This window comes from Pteropus alecto, unplaced genomic scaffold (genome assembly GCF_000325575.1).
Source record: "Pteropus alecto unplaced genomic scaffold, ASM32557v1 scaffold214, whole genome shotgun sequence".
Taxonomy (NCBI): domain Eukaryota; kingdom Metazoa; phylum Chordata; class Mammalia; order Chiroptera; family Pteropodidae; genus Pteropus; species Pteropus alecto.
In genome coordinates, this window is record NW_006435787.1 from 814250 (window position 1) to 832510 (window position 18261).

At 63.9% G+C, this 18261-nt stretch overlaps 1 protein-coding gene across 16 annotated transcripts in view; it reads right to left on the bottom strand.

The window, feature by feature from the left end:
• LOC102891693 (tensin-3) overlaps window positions 1-18261 on the bottom strand; it is a 117945-nt gene that overhangs the window by 48656 nt on the left and 51028 nt on the right. For 14 of the 16 annotated variants that reach the window (XM_025046487.1, XM_025046491.1, XM_025046495.1 and 11 more), the window contains 4 exons: window positions 5072-5124; window positions 3902-4073; window positions 3462-3512; window positions 2112-2234 (listed from right to left, as the gene is read on the bottom strand). In XM_025046487.1, coding sequence (XP_024902255.1) covers window positions 2112-2234; window positions 3462-3512; window positions 3902-4073; window positions 5072-5124 — 399 coding nt within the window. Of the gene's footprint in view, window positions 1-2111; window positions 2235-3461; window positions 3513-3901; window positions 4074-5071; window positions 5125-14382; window positions 18200-18261 lie in introns of those variants that run through there. The other 2 variants (XM_025046488.1, XM_025046494.1) reach the window with 2 other exon arrangements.

The window sequence follows — 18261 nt, forward strand, 5'->3', positions numbered from 1 at the left end:
AAAAAAATCCCACTTACGATTGTATCAAAAAGAGTAAGATACTTCAGAATGAATTTAACCGGGGAGGTGGAAGACCCGGGTATTGAAGACTACAATAGAGAAACAAACGGAAGGCGACAGAGCGCGGGGCGGTGAGTCCCTGCGCACCGACCGGCAGGGCCCGGCTGCTGAAATGACCGCACCGCACGGACAGGCAGGGCCCGGCTGCTGAAATGACCGCACCGCACGGACCAGCAGGGCCCGGCTGCTGAAATGACCGCACCGCACGGACCGGCAGGGCCCGGCTGCTGAAATGACCGCACCGCCTGGCACCGGGCGGGCGGGGGCCCGGAGCCGACCCTGCCCACGCCCGGCTGCACTTTTCAAAGAAACGGAGGCCTCGCTCTGCAGTTTACGCGGCAGCACACAGAGCCCTCCACGGCCGGCGCCGTCTTCGAGGCATCGCGTCCCCCGATCTCAAACGGTATCGCGAAGCTGCGCTCGTTGGGGCAGCACGGCGTTGCCGTGGAAACAGACACGCGGGTCAGCAGGGCGGAACGGACCGCTCGGGAACAGACCCGCGAACGTAGAGTCGATTAATTTATGGCAAAGGAGGGAAGAATTCGCAACGGGGACAGGGCAGTCCCTTCGATAGATGGCGCTGGGAGAATCGGACGATACGTGCACAAGAATAAAAATGGGTCATGACCCTGCGCCACACACGCAAATGAACTCAGAACAGTCCAAAGCCCTGAATGCGAGACCCGACACCATGAAGCACCAGACGAAAATGCAGGGCACGCTGCTGGTGGGTGCTGTGTGCAGCCCCCATGGAAAACAGGGTGGAGGCTCCTCAAAGACTGAAAACAGAGCTGCCAGAGGCATTTACCCCCCGGAAATGGAAACCCAGCTCAGGAAGATCGAGGCACCCCACGCTCACGTGAGCCAAGACGCGGAGGCGCCTGCGCCCAGCAGACGCCCGGAGGGAGACACTGGGGCCTGTACACGCGACGTTCATTACCCAGCACGAAGAAGAACGGAATCGTCGGCCACGACGACACGGAAGAAGCTGCGGGCGCCACGCTGCGTGGAATGAGCAGACACAGACAGACAGACGCCGTGCGGTCCGCCCCGCATGCAGGACCTCATGGAACGAGCTCACAGACACGGGGAACAGACTGCGGTTGAAAGGGGTGGGGTGGACTGTTTGGGGGTTTTTTGTTTCGTTTTGTTTAAACAAACTGAATACATTTCATTTTTATGAAGTAGTTACGGGAGGACCGCGAGGACCCCAAAGCCTGGAACACTCACTGTCTGGGCATCCCAAGAAAAGTTAGCCAACCCCGGATCGAGAATCGCATAAGGCCGAAAGGGCAGGGCCACCGAATCACACATGCCTAAGTCTAGTCCCAGTCAAGTCGAAATTCTGATAGACCCCCAGTCACGTGTGACGGTCACCCAGCAGCCTGCCCCCTCTGCCCCGTGAGTGACGCGTGTGTGATGCGTGTGCCACGCAGACACTCGCTCGTCCTTCGCAGCTGGATCCTGGCGTGTGGCATTCACCGCACGCCGCAAGCACACGGGACACTGCGCTGAAACTCAGTTCACTAAGCGTGACACGCACGGCCGAAGTGGCAAGAGCGGTGAAGGACGGCGGGGAGGGCGGGGACAGCGGGACCGCGCGGTCTTCGGGAGTGGACGGCGGGCGTCCTCGTCGTGTTCCTGATCTGAGAGGAAACGTCTCGGTTTTTCTGCAGTGAGCGTGGTGTTCGCTGAGCGTGTGTCGTGCGCGGCCTTTAGCACGTTCCAATGGTCAGTAGGCAGCCCGGGTATGGCAGCCTTAGCCGTGGGCACCGAGCTCGTGCATCCGCACGTGGGAACCAGGACGCGCCCCCACCCGCGATGACCCGTGCGTCACCAGCCAGAACAGGCAGCGCACGCTCCTAAAACGTGGCTTTCACAGAGAAACGAAACACGCACGAACGGAAGGGCTCGCTCTCACCGCACCCTCGCTCGGCCCAGGGTGTCCAGCTACACACTCGGGGACCTCAGACGAGGGGTGAGCCGCCCTGTCAGGGACACGGCTGGGCGTCTGGAAGTCGGGGAAGGGGCGGCCGCCGGCCCGAGCTCACCCTGCAGTGGATGACGACCACGTGCTGGGGGTCGCTGTCCAGCCAGGACTCCTGGGCCTTGCAGATGGCGCACACCTTGTCCAGCGGTGGTGCGTGCAGCTCCGGCCAGCCCACATCCAGGATCTGCAACGAGAGGGCGCACTGTCCGATCCCTGTCTGGGTCAGGGCCCTCGGCGGCCCCGACCGGACACAGCGAACACTGACCACGTATGTCACTCGAGGGTCAGCAACAGGCCCCGCGCCCCGGTTCCAGCTCTCACGGCCAGGAAAGAAAAACTCGGAGGATTAAGTCGCCCTGTGAGACGTCTGTCCCTGGTCTCAGCTACTCTTTGGAGCTGGACGGATGATTCTACAAGGGACTCAGGAGCCGCTAACGATGCCAGCCCGTGGGGAGGGGCGGGGCCGGCGGGGTCCGAGACGGGACTTCTTGGCCTGACTTGGTCCTCGGTCTGACTGCGGCCAGGTCTGGGGACTGCAGGAGCCATCGCCCACGGCCTCGGAGGGGTGTCTGAGGGACAGGCCAAGGCGCCTTCCGGGGACACAGGCACTGCTCACAGGGGCCAATGGGTCCCTTCCCCTTTCCTTCCTATGGGGGGCGGGGGCAGGCAGACCTGACATACTGTAAAAGCAACAGAAATCGTGCAAAATGATGGGAAAATGCAGAACACAGCCAAGACACCGGAGGTCACACAGACCGCCCAGCACTGGGGACGGCTCTGACCCTGGGGCACGCGTGGCGAAGCTGAGACGCCGTCACACAGAGACCTACGGCCTGCCCTTGGGGACAGCGCCCAGATGGGCAGGTCGCCATTACTGTCCCCTTCCTCGAAAGGCTGCAAAACATTCCAGCATGTGAAGCCTGCGTATCACACCGCCACGGACACTTACGAGCTTCAATGTCCCCTAGATCTCTGCCATTAAAAGCAACAGTGGATGGACCAAGGGCCGGGGGGGTTAGTGCATGGAGGAGGCAGGGGGCAGGGCAGTGACACAGTCTCACGGACGAGGTGGCAGACACACATGCGGACACACACGTGTGCTCGCACGCACCGCGCCTGGAAACCAGGGGACTGGCTCAGGCTCGGCGTCAGCACCCTACTGCTAGCCACGCAAGGTGTCACCACGGGTGGGGACGGGATCAGGGGCTCATGGCCTCTCTCTGCATCGTTCTTGCAATTTCCTGAGAATCTATAATTATTTTAAACCACAAAAAGAATTGAGAAAGCAGCCATGGGCACGACCAGCCCCCGACACCCCTTGTCAGGCGCGTCCCACAGATGCGTCGCCCACCGTCTGTCCCGGCAAGGTCAGCGGCGACGAGGTTACGAACTCGGGAGATGCGGGCCATACCTTTGGGTTCAGCTTCGTGAGGTCGTATCTCTTTTCCGAAAGGTTTAACACCTACAAGCAGGGAGATGAGAAGTTATTAGACAGGTCACTGTCCGCACGCGGTCTGCTCTCCGGGTATCGAGGATCGTAAAAGAGTAAGACGTGCAGATGTGTCATCGCAGAATACAGACAGAACGAGAAAGGACGGCACACGGGACCCTCCGGGATGGGCCTTGGCCCCCAGGAGCACGGGCGTCCTCGGGAGAGAGGCGGACACAGCTGGAGGGGGGCGTGCCTGCCCCGGGGGTGGGGCCGGGCCTGCGAGGGGCGAGGCTCAGGGGGGCTGGGCTGGGGCACAGCGCTCGTCCCCGTCACTTCTGAGAGCAGTAGACGCCCAGGAGAGCCCCTCGCTGTCCCCACACTCAGTGTCCCCTCTGTCCCCACGCTCGGGGTCTGCTCACCAGGTAGTTGTCCCCGTGCTTGGACCTCAGCATGTGTGTCACCTCCTGCAGGCTGTGCAGGTAGGACTCCTCGGAGCAGCCGGCAGGGAAGGACACCGCGATGATGCGCTCGGTGACGTAGGTCAGGTCCAGCTCGTGGCTGTCCTCCATGGTGGCGCCCGGCGCTGCCGGCCTAGGAGAGAGGGGCCAAGCGCTGAAGGACGTCACGCCCTCGCCTGGGACAAACCTCAGCAGCCACGTGCGGGGTCACGGCCCCTCAGAGGCCGGCAGGAGAAGGGCTGTGCGCAGGCACTGCCCAGACCTCACCTGGCTCACCGCAGGCGCGGGAGGGAGGCAGAGCTGAGAGGCGGGAGGGGGCGCAGGAGAGGTTGGCTGGCCGGGCTGCTGGCCAAGAGCCCCTGGGGCTAGGGTGGCATCCAGGATGAAAGCAGAATGGTTGGGGGGAGGCGATGGACACCCTCGGACCTGAACGCCCGCATTAAACATGGGGGGTGCGGGACATCCGGATGGGGTTCCAGTCCCCCCAGAATGCCACCGCCGGCTCTGGGAGTTTGCAGCAGACCTGCTGTCTGTGTTGCTCCCCTCATTTTGGAAAGATTCAGAAACACACAAAATGGTTTAACAAACCTCCAGGAACCATCTTCTGCCTTCAAGTTCACAGGCGGCCAGAGCCCCCCCGCCCCCGCCCAAACCCCCCTGCAGCCACCTGGATCCCTTTGAAGAAATCCCAAGTGTTAGATATCATTTCATTTGCAAATACTTCGGTATTTACTTCTAAAAGACAAAACAGCGTTCAGAAGCACGCAGAACTCCGTCACCACACGCGGAAGAAGGAACATCGCCAAAGGGCACGCCCGCAAACCTGTCTTCAAGGTCGACTTATTCGAGTCAGGATCCAAACGAGCAGCAATGTTTTTTTCTCTACCTCATGCCCCAGATGTGGATGCAAAAGGGTTTTAATTACTTTTAAAAATCAAGTCAAAAATTATTTTGAACACTGGTACGGAAATAAACAATGTGCCGGTCGCATTCCTCGGGGGCCCGTCCACACACGTGGGGTGCGGGAGGGGCCGGCCCTCCAGGCAGCTGCTCTGACGGAGGCATGGACACGCCCCCCGAGGTCTGGCTGTGGCCAGGGTCACACGGTGAGCTGAGGGGACGGACACTCACCTGGACGGTCTGTCACAGCAGAGAGAAGCGGACAGTGAGACTCCCCCCGGAGCCTGCAAAGGACAAGACACGAGTCACTGTGAAGTCTCCTGCCCCAGAGTCCACGAGTCACGAACCAGAGGAAGGGGAGTGACTGTGCCGAGGTTTCATCTCGGGGGCAGAGTCACCCCTGTCACTGTTGGCTCGTCACCTGGGAAGGTGTCCGGCCTGCCGGGGAATCTCGGCCCTACGACAGATCCCAAGTGTCACAATTCCTCGAACCCAGAGTGACAGCGGCGCAAAGAAGAGGCTCAAGCCGCGTTGTCGCATATGCCAGCACCGTCCCCATTACTGTTTGCTCAGAAGAGCCAATCAGGACTCGCAGAGAATCCTGTTCCCGCCCCTTTCAAAAGCCCGCCGGACAGGAGGAAGAGCTCCGGGCTGTGAGCCTCCAGTGTGCACAACCCTCGCGTGTGTGAGTGTGTGCGTGCGTGCATGTGAGCGTGTGTGTGCGTGTGAGCATATGTGCGTAAGCGTGCGTGTGCCTGTGCACGCGTGCATGTGAGCGTGCGTGAGCGTGCGTGCATGTGAGCGTGTGTGAGTGAGCGTATGTGCATGAGCATGCGTGTGCGTGTGCGCGTGCATGTAAGCGTGCGTGAGCGTGCGTGCATGTGAGCGTGTGTGAGCGTGTGTGCGTGTGAGCGTATGTGCATGAGCGTGCGTGTGCGTGTGCATGTAAGCGTGCGTGAGCGTGCGTGTGTGTACGTGCATGTGAGCGTGCGTGTGCGTGTGAGCGTGCACGCGTGCATGTGAGCGTGCGTGTGCATGTGTGCGTGTGTATGAGCCTGTGCGTACGCGAGCGTGCGTGTGTGCACGTGTGGGTGTGGGTGTGTGCGTGTGAGGTACACTAAGGCGCTACAAACGCTATTTCAGGAGCTGCCCGGCAGCCTTCTGGGTAGGAATTACACCCGTAGGGAACCTGAGGCTCACAGAGGCGCGAGGTGCTGGCAAGGAGCGTGGGGCGGGGGGCCAGGAGCCCCGCAGCTCTCCAGATGCCCGTGCTGCCTGGCGCTGCGTCTCCTGGCCCCTGCGCTGTGGCCAGCTGCGGCCGGCACGCACCCGGTGGGCGACGCTGGATGAAGTGTGCGGCAGGAAGGCCGGAGCCTGCCGCGGTGCACAGCGCCCCTCCTCAGACAGGGCCCGACACCTGACTCCACTGGGGTCCCCCCCGGGCACCCGGCTCACCTTGGCTCCCACAGGCGGGACAGAGAGAACGTCAGGCTATTTTGGGGACCGGAGAGACAGATGTCCTCCTGAAAGCTCACCCACCACAGGGGGCGCAATCTCACCCCCAAGTGGGGCGGGACCTGGACCACGGCCTCCTCCGCCCGCAGATGGCACTGACAGCTTGCCCTGGGGGCCGCACTGGCCGGCTGGCCTCCCCTGCCTGCGTGTCCCGTGTCAGGGGCCGCAATTCCCTGGCAACACGTCCCTCGCGTTGCTAAGTCACACGCGTCAGGCCTTTCGAGTGCTCTTCGTACCCACTGACGAGCCTCTAGAACGTCAAAGCCGTGTACCCTTCACCGACGCTAAGGACGTCCGTACCTTCTCACCTTTGCTGTCCCAACAGACGACGCCCACCTTGTTGTCTGGAGAGTGTCTAATTCGGGCCATTGCGGGTTTTGGGGCAGGGCCTCCAGGGGACCCCGAGTCCATGTGGGGCAACGGCGCAGCCCCGGCATGACACGCGAAGCCGCGAGCAGGGTGGCTATGTCTACGTTCGCAGGACAGAGCAAGGGCCTCTCTGCAGCTGAGGGTGTCCGCCTGTGCAGCCGTTTCCCAGAGAGCACGGTGACCCCAGGCTCGCGTGCCCACACAGTCAGGGACAGCCTGGAGCACGCTTCCCGGTGTGGCACCCGCAGGACAGAGGCTGGGCAGACAGCGCGGGGCCAGGACACTGTTCCCTGGCCCAGGTTTTGATGGAGGGCCGATCCACCGCAGACTGTCGACTGTCTGCCCCAAGCTCGGGCTCCGCTACTGTGTGCCGAGGGGTCCTCGTCTCTCCAGGTGTGGCCCTCGGTCCCTGCCTCGCCTGGGCTGAGGGACCACGCCGGGCTGGCAGGGAGGGCCCGTTGCTCACACAGAGACCAGTAGTGCCCCGTCCTGCCGCATGTCACCCTGTAGAGCTGTCGTCCCCAACCTTCGTGGCACCAGGGACCAGGGCTCCTGTGAGCACCTAACGCCTGATGGTCCGAGGCGGGGCTGAGGCGGCGATGCTGGCGCTGGGGAGCGGCTGCGAACACAGATGGAGCTTCGCTCGCTTGCCCGCCGCTCACCTCCTGCTGTGCGGCCCGGTTCCTAACAGGCCACGACCGGCACCGGGTCCACGGCCCGGGGCTTGAAGGGCCCCGTCCCTTCGGCATCATTTGCGACACTGGTGGGTACCTCCAGGACACCCAGTCACGCCGGCCCAGGTGTCCGAGGGACGCTCTGCCGTCGATGACTAACTACTCCTTCTGAGAGGGCAGGCCTGCCGGAGGGGGGGCTGGGGCTCGGCCGGGCGCTCTGCCGAGTCGGGGAGCAGACGACAAGGCCGGGGTCAGCCACCCAGGCGGTGCCAACATCACCGGGCCCCGCGCTCCTTCACATGAGGGCCCCTCTCTAAGCCTGAGCATCGAGAACGCCGGGTGCTCGCCGTGGGGCCTCGGCTCCTCACGCATGGGTGGCCGACGGCCGTGGCAGCTCCTCCACAAGGTCTGTGGGCCAGAGCAGGACGGGGCGTCACCCGGCCGAGCGTGGCCCCCACGGAGCAGTGCGTGGTCCCGTCCGTGACAACGTGTTCTCACGTGAGCTCCGGGAACAGGAGATGGGTGAGAGGGAGGGGAGGGGAAGGGGGACAGGTCTACTAAGCGTCACTTGGTGGGCAGTGTCACATCAGCAGGGGTGTGGGAGAGGGCTCCATCCTGAAGACACAACAGCACCCATGACACGCACACACATGTGCACACACACGTGCACACACATGCGCACATATGCGGTACCTCTCCGCCGCCAGAGAGAGACGCGGCCCCGGGCACAGGCATGCCGGGAGCGGCCGGCTGCCAGGGCCACCTGCCCCGAGCTGCCTCCTGCCGCCCGCCGTCAGCAGCAGCTGCTGTGAACTGCCGGGCGTTGGAAAGTGACCGTAACGTCGCCTTGCCCCACGCGCATCTGGACGCGAGGTTCGCTCAGGCCGAGGTCACATCGGCGCCTCCTCGTCACCCTGCCCCGGGACTCTGAGATGTGCCGGCTGGTCTGAGCCCGACAGGAGGAGGAGGTGAGGACGCAGACGAGCAGGGCGGGAGGGAGGCCCTGCGGCTTTCCCGACCAGCCCGACGCCCCCCGGGAGGCTGGCGGGGCGCAGCTGAGCGCGGGGCAGCTTCGGGGTGGTGCACGTGGAACCTCTGCCCTTTCTCGGCAGAGCGAACAGCAGGGGTGGGGACGGACCCAGGGCCAAGTGCACGTGGCACCCTGGCCGCCGCAGATCCCTCTGGGGCCGGCACTCACGGTGCTGGGAAGAGGCTATGGGGCCAGGCGGCCTCTTCCAAAACCAGCTCCCTCTTCCTGCCTGCAGCCCAGTGGCCTCTCCCGCCACAGGCCAAACGTGGCCGGGAGCCGATGGGCAGGCGGGGCGGGTGCCCCGAGTGGCAGGTCTCCCCGGCAGCAGTACGCATGCAGGCCAGGGACAGTGCCCTTGGTGGGGCAGGCAGTGGGGACACCAGGAAGGCGGCCCACAGCTGGGCTGAGCAGCTGTGACCCCCGGAGGCTGGAAGCTGCCCTCCCAGCGCTGCAAAACGGACACCGCGGGCATCTCCCGCCCCCCGCAGCCCCCCAGCAGAGAGGCCTGCCTCAGGCGCTGGGGAGGCGCGTGCTCAGCCTGGACCCCAGGACCTGACGGGTGCCTGGTGCCCGCCCGCCGGCTCTCCTGTTCCGTCCTCGTTAACTCACGCAGACCAGGAAGCAAAGGCACGAGGTCCGCGTGCGGAGCTGGGGCGGGGAAGAGGCGGGGGCGGGAGGCGGAGGAGCGCGGGGGAGGGAACGTCACACAACGTCACACCTCTGCTCGCTCCCGAAACCGCGGCCCCGGCCCAGGTCTCTGGGCACCAGAAAAAGCAGGAGACGGCGGTTGGGCACACGGCGGGTCGGGGGACAATGGCGGTGTCACCGTGGGGGGCTGAGGCAACCCGGTTACTTGACGCTCAGAGGTCGGCGGGAGGCGGAGGAGCGCGGGGGAGGGAACGTCACACAACGTCACACCTCTGCTCGCTCCCGAAACCGCGGCCCCGGCCCAGGTCTCTGGGCACCAGAAAAAGCAGGAGACGGCGGTTGGGCACACGGCGGGTCGGGGGACAATGGCGGTGTCACCGTGGGGGGCTGAGGCAACCCGGTTACTTGACGCTCAGAGGTCGAGCTAAGAGGACAGCATGGCGGCACCGCCAGACCCGGGGCCCGGTCCCCTGCCAGACCCAGGAGCCGCGAGGGGGCCTGGGCCGAGGACGGCTGGGTGCTCCAGCTTGGGGGTCGCTGAGGGGCCCGGGGCACACGGGGGAGGGGCACACGGGGAAGCGGTCAGGTCAGCAGCCTGGGGGCCTGGACAGGGCTCGGGCATCGGTCTTCGCCTATGACGGGTTAAGTGTGAGGACAGGCGGATAGAGAGGCCCCTGTCCCAGGCTCACATGCAGGACCGGCTCAGAGCCCGCAGCCTTCACCGTCGCCAGCCCCGTCCAGAGAGAAGGCCCTCGAGAGTGCAGACCGCCGGCCGGTCGGGGCCCTCGGCCAGGCGCTGGGAGCTGAGCGCACCTCCCAGAGCTAGTCCAGCGCCGTCCCGCTGGGCGGGGGATGGGGGTCTGCACCTCGGAGGCCGGCGGGAGGAGGCACGACCGGGCTTGTCCTCTGCAGCACCTTCGTCAAGCCCTGACCGCACGCCTCTGCCGTGCGGCTCCCAGAAGCCTTAGTACTTGCACATGGGGACGGTCACTGCACACGCGGAGCCGGGGGAGGCTGAGCAAGGGGACACGCGTGGAGTGTGGCACGCGGTACTTCCTCGCGAAGTCGCCTGTATGAGCACACTGTCACGGCCCTACTGCTGAGGCTTCGACGGAGCCGAGGCGGGCTGGGGACGAGGGGGGCCGACGGCTGCTGAGGCCGGCGAGGCCCGCCCTGGAGGACCCAACCAGCAGGACCTGGCCCCGAGGCTGGGCTGTGAGCTCTGAGCCAAGAGGGGTCCACGGCGCCAGCTCTGTGGGCACGAGGTGGGCAAGCGTGGCACAAAATGACCCACCTGACACGGCCCACGGGACACAAGCCACGGGACATGGACACGGCCCACGGGACACAAGCCACGGGACATGGGACACGGCCCACGGGACACAAGCCACGGGACACAAGCCACGGAACATGGGACACGGCCCACGCGACACGGTCTGCGTCCGTCCTACGCCCCCCGACGCCTCCCCTGATCTGGGCGCGGCAAGAGCAGCACCCTGGCAGGTCTGGTCGGAGGCCCGCGTCTGCATCCGTCCTACGCCCCCCGACGCCTCCCCTGATCTGGGCGCGGCAAGAGCAGCACCCTGGCAGGTCTGGTCGGAGGCCCGCGGGCGGTGTCGTCTCTCCTTCCTCCGTGACAAGCTGTCTGTGAACCGACGGGACCTTAGGGTTTGGGGAACGAGCTTGTCGCCCCAGGACCTCCACTGCTGGACGATTTCCTCTCACAGTAACTGGCTGCCCCCTCCCGCCCCCGTCCTACATGCGACACGAACGGTCACCTCTCCTGGCGCATCTTCTGAAATGTGCAGCTTAAAGGGGCCGACTCCGCGCCCCGCTCTCGGTGGGGTGCTGGCGAGTCACACGGCGGCCGCGCTAGGAAAGACGGGTGGAAAGCAGGAACCGCACCCCCGAGCCCCGGCACCTGCCCGCGCCTGCTCTCCCGCGGCCTCGGGGACGTGCGTTTGCGACAGACCCGGCCACGGACGCCACGGGCCCCCCTTCGCCCCTCTGCGGTGCAGCTGGGACAGGGCTGGGGCGGCGGGGACGGCCCGGCTCAGGGTGGCGCCCGGACCCCACGGGAGACGTTTCTGTCCTTCTTAACCCTACAATTTTTAAAAAGTCTGGAGAAAGTGGCTAAAGTAACTGGGGCGACGGGATGGAAACTACGAAGCATCGGCGGAGGCGGCAGCAGCGACGGCGCCGGCCTGTGGTCTCTGCACGGCCCCCACCCGTCTGCTTGGTTCCCGTCCCGCTGAAGGTGACCTGGGGCGGCTCCCAACAGGGCGTCAGGCACGTGATCGGATATCGTGTCATCTACCGACTAGACCGTCTAAGCTACAGATGCCTCCATGACAAGTCGATTTGCTGAACAAATCTTCCCGGCACTCAGCGTGCGGCCAGGTCCCTGCAGACGTGGGGGCAAAGCACGAAAGAGCATATTTCCCACGTTTGGGGGACTTGCAGCAAGAGGTTGAGAGAGAGAGGGAGAGAGAGAGAGAGAGAGAGAGGGAGAGAGAGGGAGAGAGAGAAAAAGAGAGAGGGAGAGAGAGAAAGAGAGAGTGTGTGTGTGTGTGTGTGTGTGAAGAGAGAGAGGGAGAGAGAGAAAGAGAGAGAGAGGGAGGGAGGGAGAGAGAAAGGGAGGGAGAGACGAGGGAGGGAGAGAGGGAGGGAGAGAACGGTGAGTGTGCATTAAATGCTGCGTGGCAAAGGACACGTTCAGGGGCAGGCGGACATGTGCTGGACGAACAGCAGAGGGTGCCTCCCACGGGGCCGGATGTGACGGCCACGTGGAAGCTGCGGTCCTTGTGGCCTGCAGGTTGGACCTCAGCTCCACCTTGCCCTTGGCTCTTACCAGGTAAACGAGGTCTCGGAGGAACTGCCCGGTCAGCCTTCTCCCCGTGACCGCCCGCTGGCCACTCCGTCCGTGCGGAAGGTGAACGCCTGCAGCTGGCCGCACTCACTGGTTGCTGAGAGCTGGTGGCCACGCTCTGAAGTCGCCAACCTGGAGGCGCCCGAGGGCCACGCGCCTGCTCCCAAGTCGGTTCATGCCAGAGGTGCCGGCCCCCCGCAGAGTTTAAGGGGATGCGGTGCAAGCCGGCGGCGTTGGGGGGGCAGGGGGACAGAGCTGGGCCGCTGCCGCGCGCACAGGCACCGTCGGGGAGCCCCGGGGCGGGCACGGCGGCCAGAGCTCTGCCTGACCGCGGTCTGGGGACAGCCGTGCGACACGGGCGAGCCCGGAGGACTGCGGCGGCCGGCTGTCGCGTAAGCGTCCTTAAGCTTTCCAGCAGTTTGAGGAAGCCCAGACGGGGACCCAGACAGGGGATTTCACAAGGCTCACTGTGGGCGTGTACCCTGCAACACGGACGGGGAACCCCAGCCCCCGAGTGAACTCAGAGGCGGACGGAGCAGTGCACCAGAGGCGGACAGCGGCCGCTGTGTGTCCAGACACAGTGAAACACCGAAGTTCAACATCACAGAAACGTGTTTCAGGATCCTGCATGTGAACTGATGTCCCAATCCAACAATCGCCTACGGGCTCCGGTCACGTGAGACCACAGGCCTGACTGGACATGGAGCAGAGATGGCACGTGGCAGGCATCCTTAGCACCGCTCCCATCATGCGGGAGAACGGTGACGGCTGCCGTGACACACGCGCGGTTACTCTGTCCTGTGCTGTCACACCGTCTCTCGTGACCCTTACAGCTGCCCCTGGAGCTGGGGCCCCTTCCAGACTCCCTTTGCCAAAAGGGAGCTGGGAACCAGGCCTGGCAAAGTGGGCCGTGCACCCAAGTCACTGAGCGAGTGAGTGGCAGCCTGGGGCCTGGGCTCTGAGCTCGTGTGCCCCCACGGCGGACCTCCACGGCCAACGCCCCCACTTCCCTGCTGCCCAGGAGCCCGGGCTGCTCGGCCCTCTGCCACAGACCCCTGCCCGCGGGGCCGCCCTGGTTCCCCGCCTCGCGAGTTTGAAGTGGACTCGCCGACCACAGTCACGGAGGCAGCTGGAAATTGGGCTGGGGTCTGTCCCCTCCGACAGCCAGTCAGGGGAAAGGGGGTTCTCGGGTGGCAACTTAACAATGGAGCAGTCTGAAGATCCCCAAACAACAGCTAATCAATCCCTAGCTAATACCTAATCAATCTCTAATCAATCCCCAATCAACCGCCGCCGGCCCTACCGCAGTCACGGCGCCCTAAGCTGTCACCGTGAACGCAGCACAGCCACGTGGCACTGACGAGCACCGCACAGCTACTCACTGCTACAGCTGGGGCCGTTTTCGACAGCAAAATCACCAACAAAAAGCACAAAAAAGCAAAAAACGGGGCCCTAAACACCTCGGACACCCGCTCACTATTAGTTTGAGGGCTGAAACGAGAAGGCCGAGTGTCGCCCGTGTGACCTCAGCCAGCGACCTGCAGGCGGCAGCCGTCTGCTGCCGTTGTGCGCGTGGCCCTGCATGCCCGCGAAAGCACCGTGAGTGACGCCCAGGGCTAGACACGTTGCAGCGAGCAGGCGACCGTGGACACGGAGCCCGCAGGCGAGGAGGACCCACGTGAATCTGTAGGTCATTCGCTCTTTGATCCACTTAGGAAATATCTGGAAAACGTCCCAAGTAAAAGGTCCCCACACGATGTCACGGCAACACTGGAAAGAGCCGCAAACACAGCCTCGCCCAGTCCCGTGGGCAGTGCGTGCAGAGGCTGCTTCACGCCCGTGCCGCCTGGGAGGCTGAGCCTCTACTGGCTGCAGTCAAGGCTGCGGCCCTCGGAAGGACATGCTTCTCCCAACATCCGCGACGTGCCCCGCCCAGCACCGAGAGGGGGTGTGCTTCCTGGCGGGTCCTGAGGATGGGGGGGCTCCGGAGCGCGGGTGCGAGGACCACACGGTCCTCTGCACGGGGCGGGGGAGGGAGATGGGCACCGGGGTGGCAGGCTGTTCCGAGAGGAAGGGGTCTCGTCTCGGAGGCCGCCAAGCCCGCCAGGCCGCCAGGATGGCCAAGGGGCCCCGCCAGGAGGACCTCCCGGAACTGGTGTCCACACTGCAGCCGGTGTCACAAGCTCCTGGAGGCTCACAGAAGGGAGACCTGGGCCCCGGACTTCCTGACTCATTGGGTCCAGGTGTGGCCGGGGTACCTGTGTGTCCAGTTGGTTCCCTGGTTTACACCGGCGCAGCTGGTCCTAGGCACCCTGGGAACCTTGGACCCGGACCACCTGCTCACTGTCTGCTGTGCTCCGAAAACCATCACGCGTGCCAGGGCCTCATTAAAGCACCCCTCGCTGTCACTCACGCGGTCCTCCAACCTCCCAGTCACCTTCAGAGAAGCGACAGCCGGCCTCTGCCGGGAAAACTCCAGGGACAGGGAGCTCGCGGCCTCATGCGCGTCCAAGTCCATTGTTGGCTCCCAATTCTCCCAAGGTCTTCGCTACGCTGAGTCGGAATCTGCAGGCACTGACTACACCTCGGTCCCATCTCTCCCCAAGAGCAGAAAGTTACTCCCTCTGGGGACGGCGTGTGTGGTTTCCCCAAGGAAAAGAGCGAGGATGCGCCAGGCTAGCTGGAAACAGCCCTTAAAGCAGGACAGTTGTTTTAAAACAGGCTTCACGGAGCAAATGTTGCTGTTCTGGGAAACAAGGTATCAACCCCAAGTCACGTGCTGCTGCAGCTGGCAGGCTGTCAGCGAAACACCTCATCCAGCAGACAGTGTCTTTCCAGATGTCAGCAGTCTGGAATGCCACATGCGTGGGCCAGCCTCGAGCCATTAAGTCACGGAAGGTGACTGTGCAGGACGTGGGCTGGTCTTGTTTTGTTTTACAGTCTGATTATTTGAATCAGGATCCAAATAAAGTCGTACAGTGTTTATTTAATGTCTCTTCAGTCCCTAACAGTGCAGGATCTTCCTCCTTCGCCTGTAACTCATTTGAAAATGATGGGGGTCCTTTCTGCCCAGTAGACTTTCCACGTTCTGTTAGGTGCCGACTCAGAATTATTTCAGATCTCTGTGGGCCTGCGTTTCCTGGAAGCTGAGCACGGGTCTGGGCTTGGTGTCATTCTGGTTGACTGCTGGCACGGGCTTGGCCGAGGGGTGGCCCCCATGACCCCACCAGCTTCCTCCTGTGGCTGTGGGAGTTACAAAGGGTCACAGCCTCGAGCCGGCTGTTCGGTTACCTGCGGTCTGAAACACGGTGTGTTCTGACTCGATCACTTCCTGGACACTTACCTGCAATTCCTCTTTACGGCAAGACTCTCCCTCATCAGTGTGAACCCTGAGGCGCCATTTAGTAGAAGAAGATTAAATGCTTGATTGCTTCTCCTTATTCAGTTTTCAGAATGAGCTAGTTCCCTGGAATCTCCCAGAGCTAAGGAAGGAAGTTTTGCTGTTTTATTTAAGTACTTTTACAGTCCAGTGTGCAGATCCGAAAATGATGTCTCAACCCAAGGTCACGAGGTGAGTATTGCTGCACTGGATTCAGGCCACCCCGCGCTCTGAGATTCGGTCCTCGGCTCCCGCCTGCTCCCGAGACCCAGGGGACAGGCCACTGTGCCCCCCACGCCCCTGGGCACCCGGGGGGCCACTGGGGGAGGGTCCTGGTCTCCACTGTGACACACAAAGTGCGTGCTGGTGGAGAGGCCTGTTTGCAGGTCATCGGGCATGACTTTTTATTCTCTCCCTACAGCTGAGCCTCTGGACGGGGACCGCGTCTGGCAAGGTCAACACCTGCTTTATTTCGCAGTCGTTTCTTCATCCTCTGGGAAAGTAGTGATCGCAGAGAACCCCGTTACGAATGCACGGAGAGAACGTGCACGCCGGTCGGACAGCAGCCATGAGGCCCCGAGCCGCTGGAAGCAGGCAGGAGCCCCCGGCCTGCTGGCTCCCGCCCAGCACAGCGGCACCGCCAGGGAAGCGAGGCTGGGACCCGGCAGTGTCACTTGGGCTGAGAAAGTAGAAGGTGGGAGACCCAGACGGGAGAACCTGACTCCAGAGCGCTGGGCTCCCAACTCAGAGCCAGGGCCACTCGCGGGTCGTCGCTGCCCCACAGAGCCTGACGCTCGGGGGGAGGCGCTGCTGCGTGCGCTTGCTCATGAGCACGCCTCCTGCAGATAAAGCTCGCTCAGGTAGTTCAAATGCTGAGCCGCACTGACAGCTGACGACCCTGGGCTGTGGTGCCACCTCACCATGTGCCGACGGCGTCCGCGTTGGAGGCATGAAAATATGAGCCCGTGTTCTCCCCGTCCATCCTCACCGCGCTCCCCATGACCGGTCCATGGACCACTGCCTCCCGGGGCCACATCTAACACGTGAGATGCTGAGAGTCTGTGCCATGGAAAAAATAACTCTCAACCCCTTTCTTAGCCACCGCAGACTTCCACCTGCAGCCGGGGACAGTCATTCCCTGAAAAACACTTCCCAGGGCCCTTCCCTGGGCTGACGCTGGTGCCAAGGACAGGAAGCAGCCTGAGTCCACATGAGGTTAGCGGGCAGGGTGGCGCGACCCTCTGTGCCATGTGTACCACACACCTGACGTGGATGAGCCAGGGGACCGACGTCTGACTCAGGGACAGGATGGAACAGGCCGGTCAGCCGAGCGAGCGGCCTGCAGCCGTGAGTTAACTGTCAGCCAGGATCTGAGCTCCCTGAGGTCAGCCGACACGGGTTCATGCGTCCCCTCCGAGCTCTCCTCACCGGCCTCCACCTGTGGGCAGCGTGGCCGCCATCGAATCCTGGCTACCGAGGGTGGGAGGCTCAGCACAGAGGGTCCCCCTCCCTCAGCAGCTCAGGGAACCGGCGGTGTGGGAGGTGACCAGGCGTCCCCATGAAGGGGGACTCCAGCAACGCCAGGGCCTCTCCGGCCGCGGCCTTTCCCAGAAGCCCAGGCGCCGGCCGGCTGCCCATGCTGATGGAAGCCAGAGACCGCATGTCACCTCGGGCGTGAGAGGACACGGAATCGGGAGTGTGGACGCGTCCGGCCGTGGTCAGAAAGGGCTGGGGCGGGCGGCGCCCAGCCTCCTGGGTGTCCAGACCCAAAGCCCGGGGTGCCGGGCACACAGGGGCCCCGGCAGCAGCCGCAGCGGGATCTGGGGGCAAAGGTCAGAGCCCCTTCCCGTAGCCCGAGGCCCAGCCTGGGCTCTGCTTGCTCCCGAGAGGGAGGAGGTGTCGCCGACAAGCCCGTCCAGGGCCCACGGCTGGCGCGGAGACTCTGGGAATGGACGAAAGGGTAATAAATGCGTAGCTGGGCAACGAGGCTGAGAGATGAACCCATCGCCCCAGCCCGGGAAGGGAGGCAGCTCCACACCGCCCTTCAGGGGGTGGACGGCTCCGCATCACAGGTGTGAGGGAACCCCGGGAACAGGGCCTGGTCCCCGAGCCCACTCGCCCTCGGCCTTTCCCAAACGCCCTCTCTTCCCGCAAGGTGAAAGCCCAGGGCACTCCTGTCGCTGGGAAGACACAGAGCAGCCAGCGTGGGGGCCACTGTGACGCAGCCTCCGGGGAACACGGCCCGCGGCCCTCCCCGAGCAGGCACGGACGCCCGGCGTCACCATGGGGCTCGAAGGGCTGACACCCCCGTGGAGACTCGCACCTGTCACCTTCCTGGCCTCCCGAGTCTCAGGGAATGCGCCCCGCTGCCCCTGTCCCGACGGGCCTCAGTCTCCCCGCTCCATCCTCTCCACGTCCCCGCAGACAGGGGTCCTCCAGGGGACCCTGGGCACGGAGGCGCACGCGCACACGGCACCCACACTGCGCGTGCACCAACGCACAGGGGTAGCTGACAGCCCAGGCCCAGCCTGCGTCATCTGACACCTGGTGTCACCTTCCACAGAAACCGCCATTGTCTTCGCGTTAATTAAACAGAAGTGCAGCCATGAGTTCAGGACACGCTGGCTCAGATTTCAGGAGCTGTTGGCAGGGAACCTCTCCTCCAGGAACCGCAGGGCCATGTGGCCACCGGAAGGCGGGGACACGGCCCCTTCCAAGGACGGAGGCCCCTCTCAGAAGGGCGAACTCCTGAGACGCAGCGCTCCTGCCTGGCCGGCCTCGCCCGGGCGCCCTGGACCCAGGTCCGTGGGTGGCCCACGCCAGGGGATGCGGGGTCCTTGCAAGCCACCCCTGCTCCGTGGCGGGTCTCCGCCGGCACGGACAGGAACACGCCACCGAGACTAGGGCGTGAGAGGCGGACGAGGCGAGAAAACACAC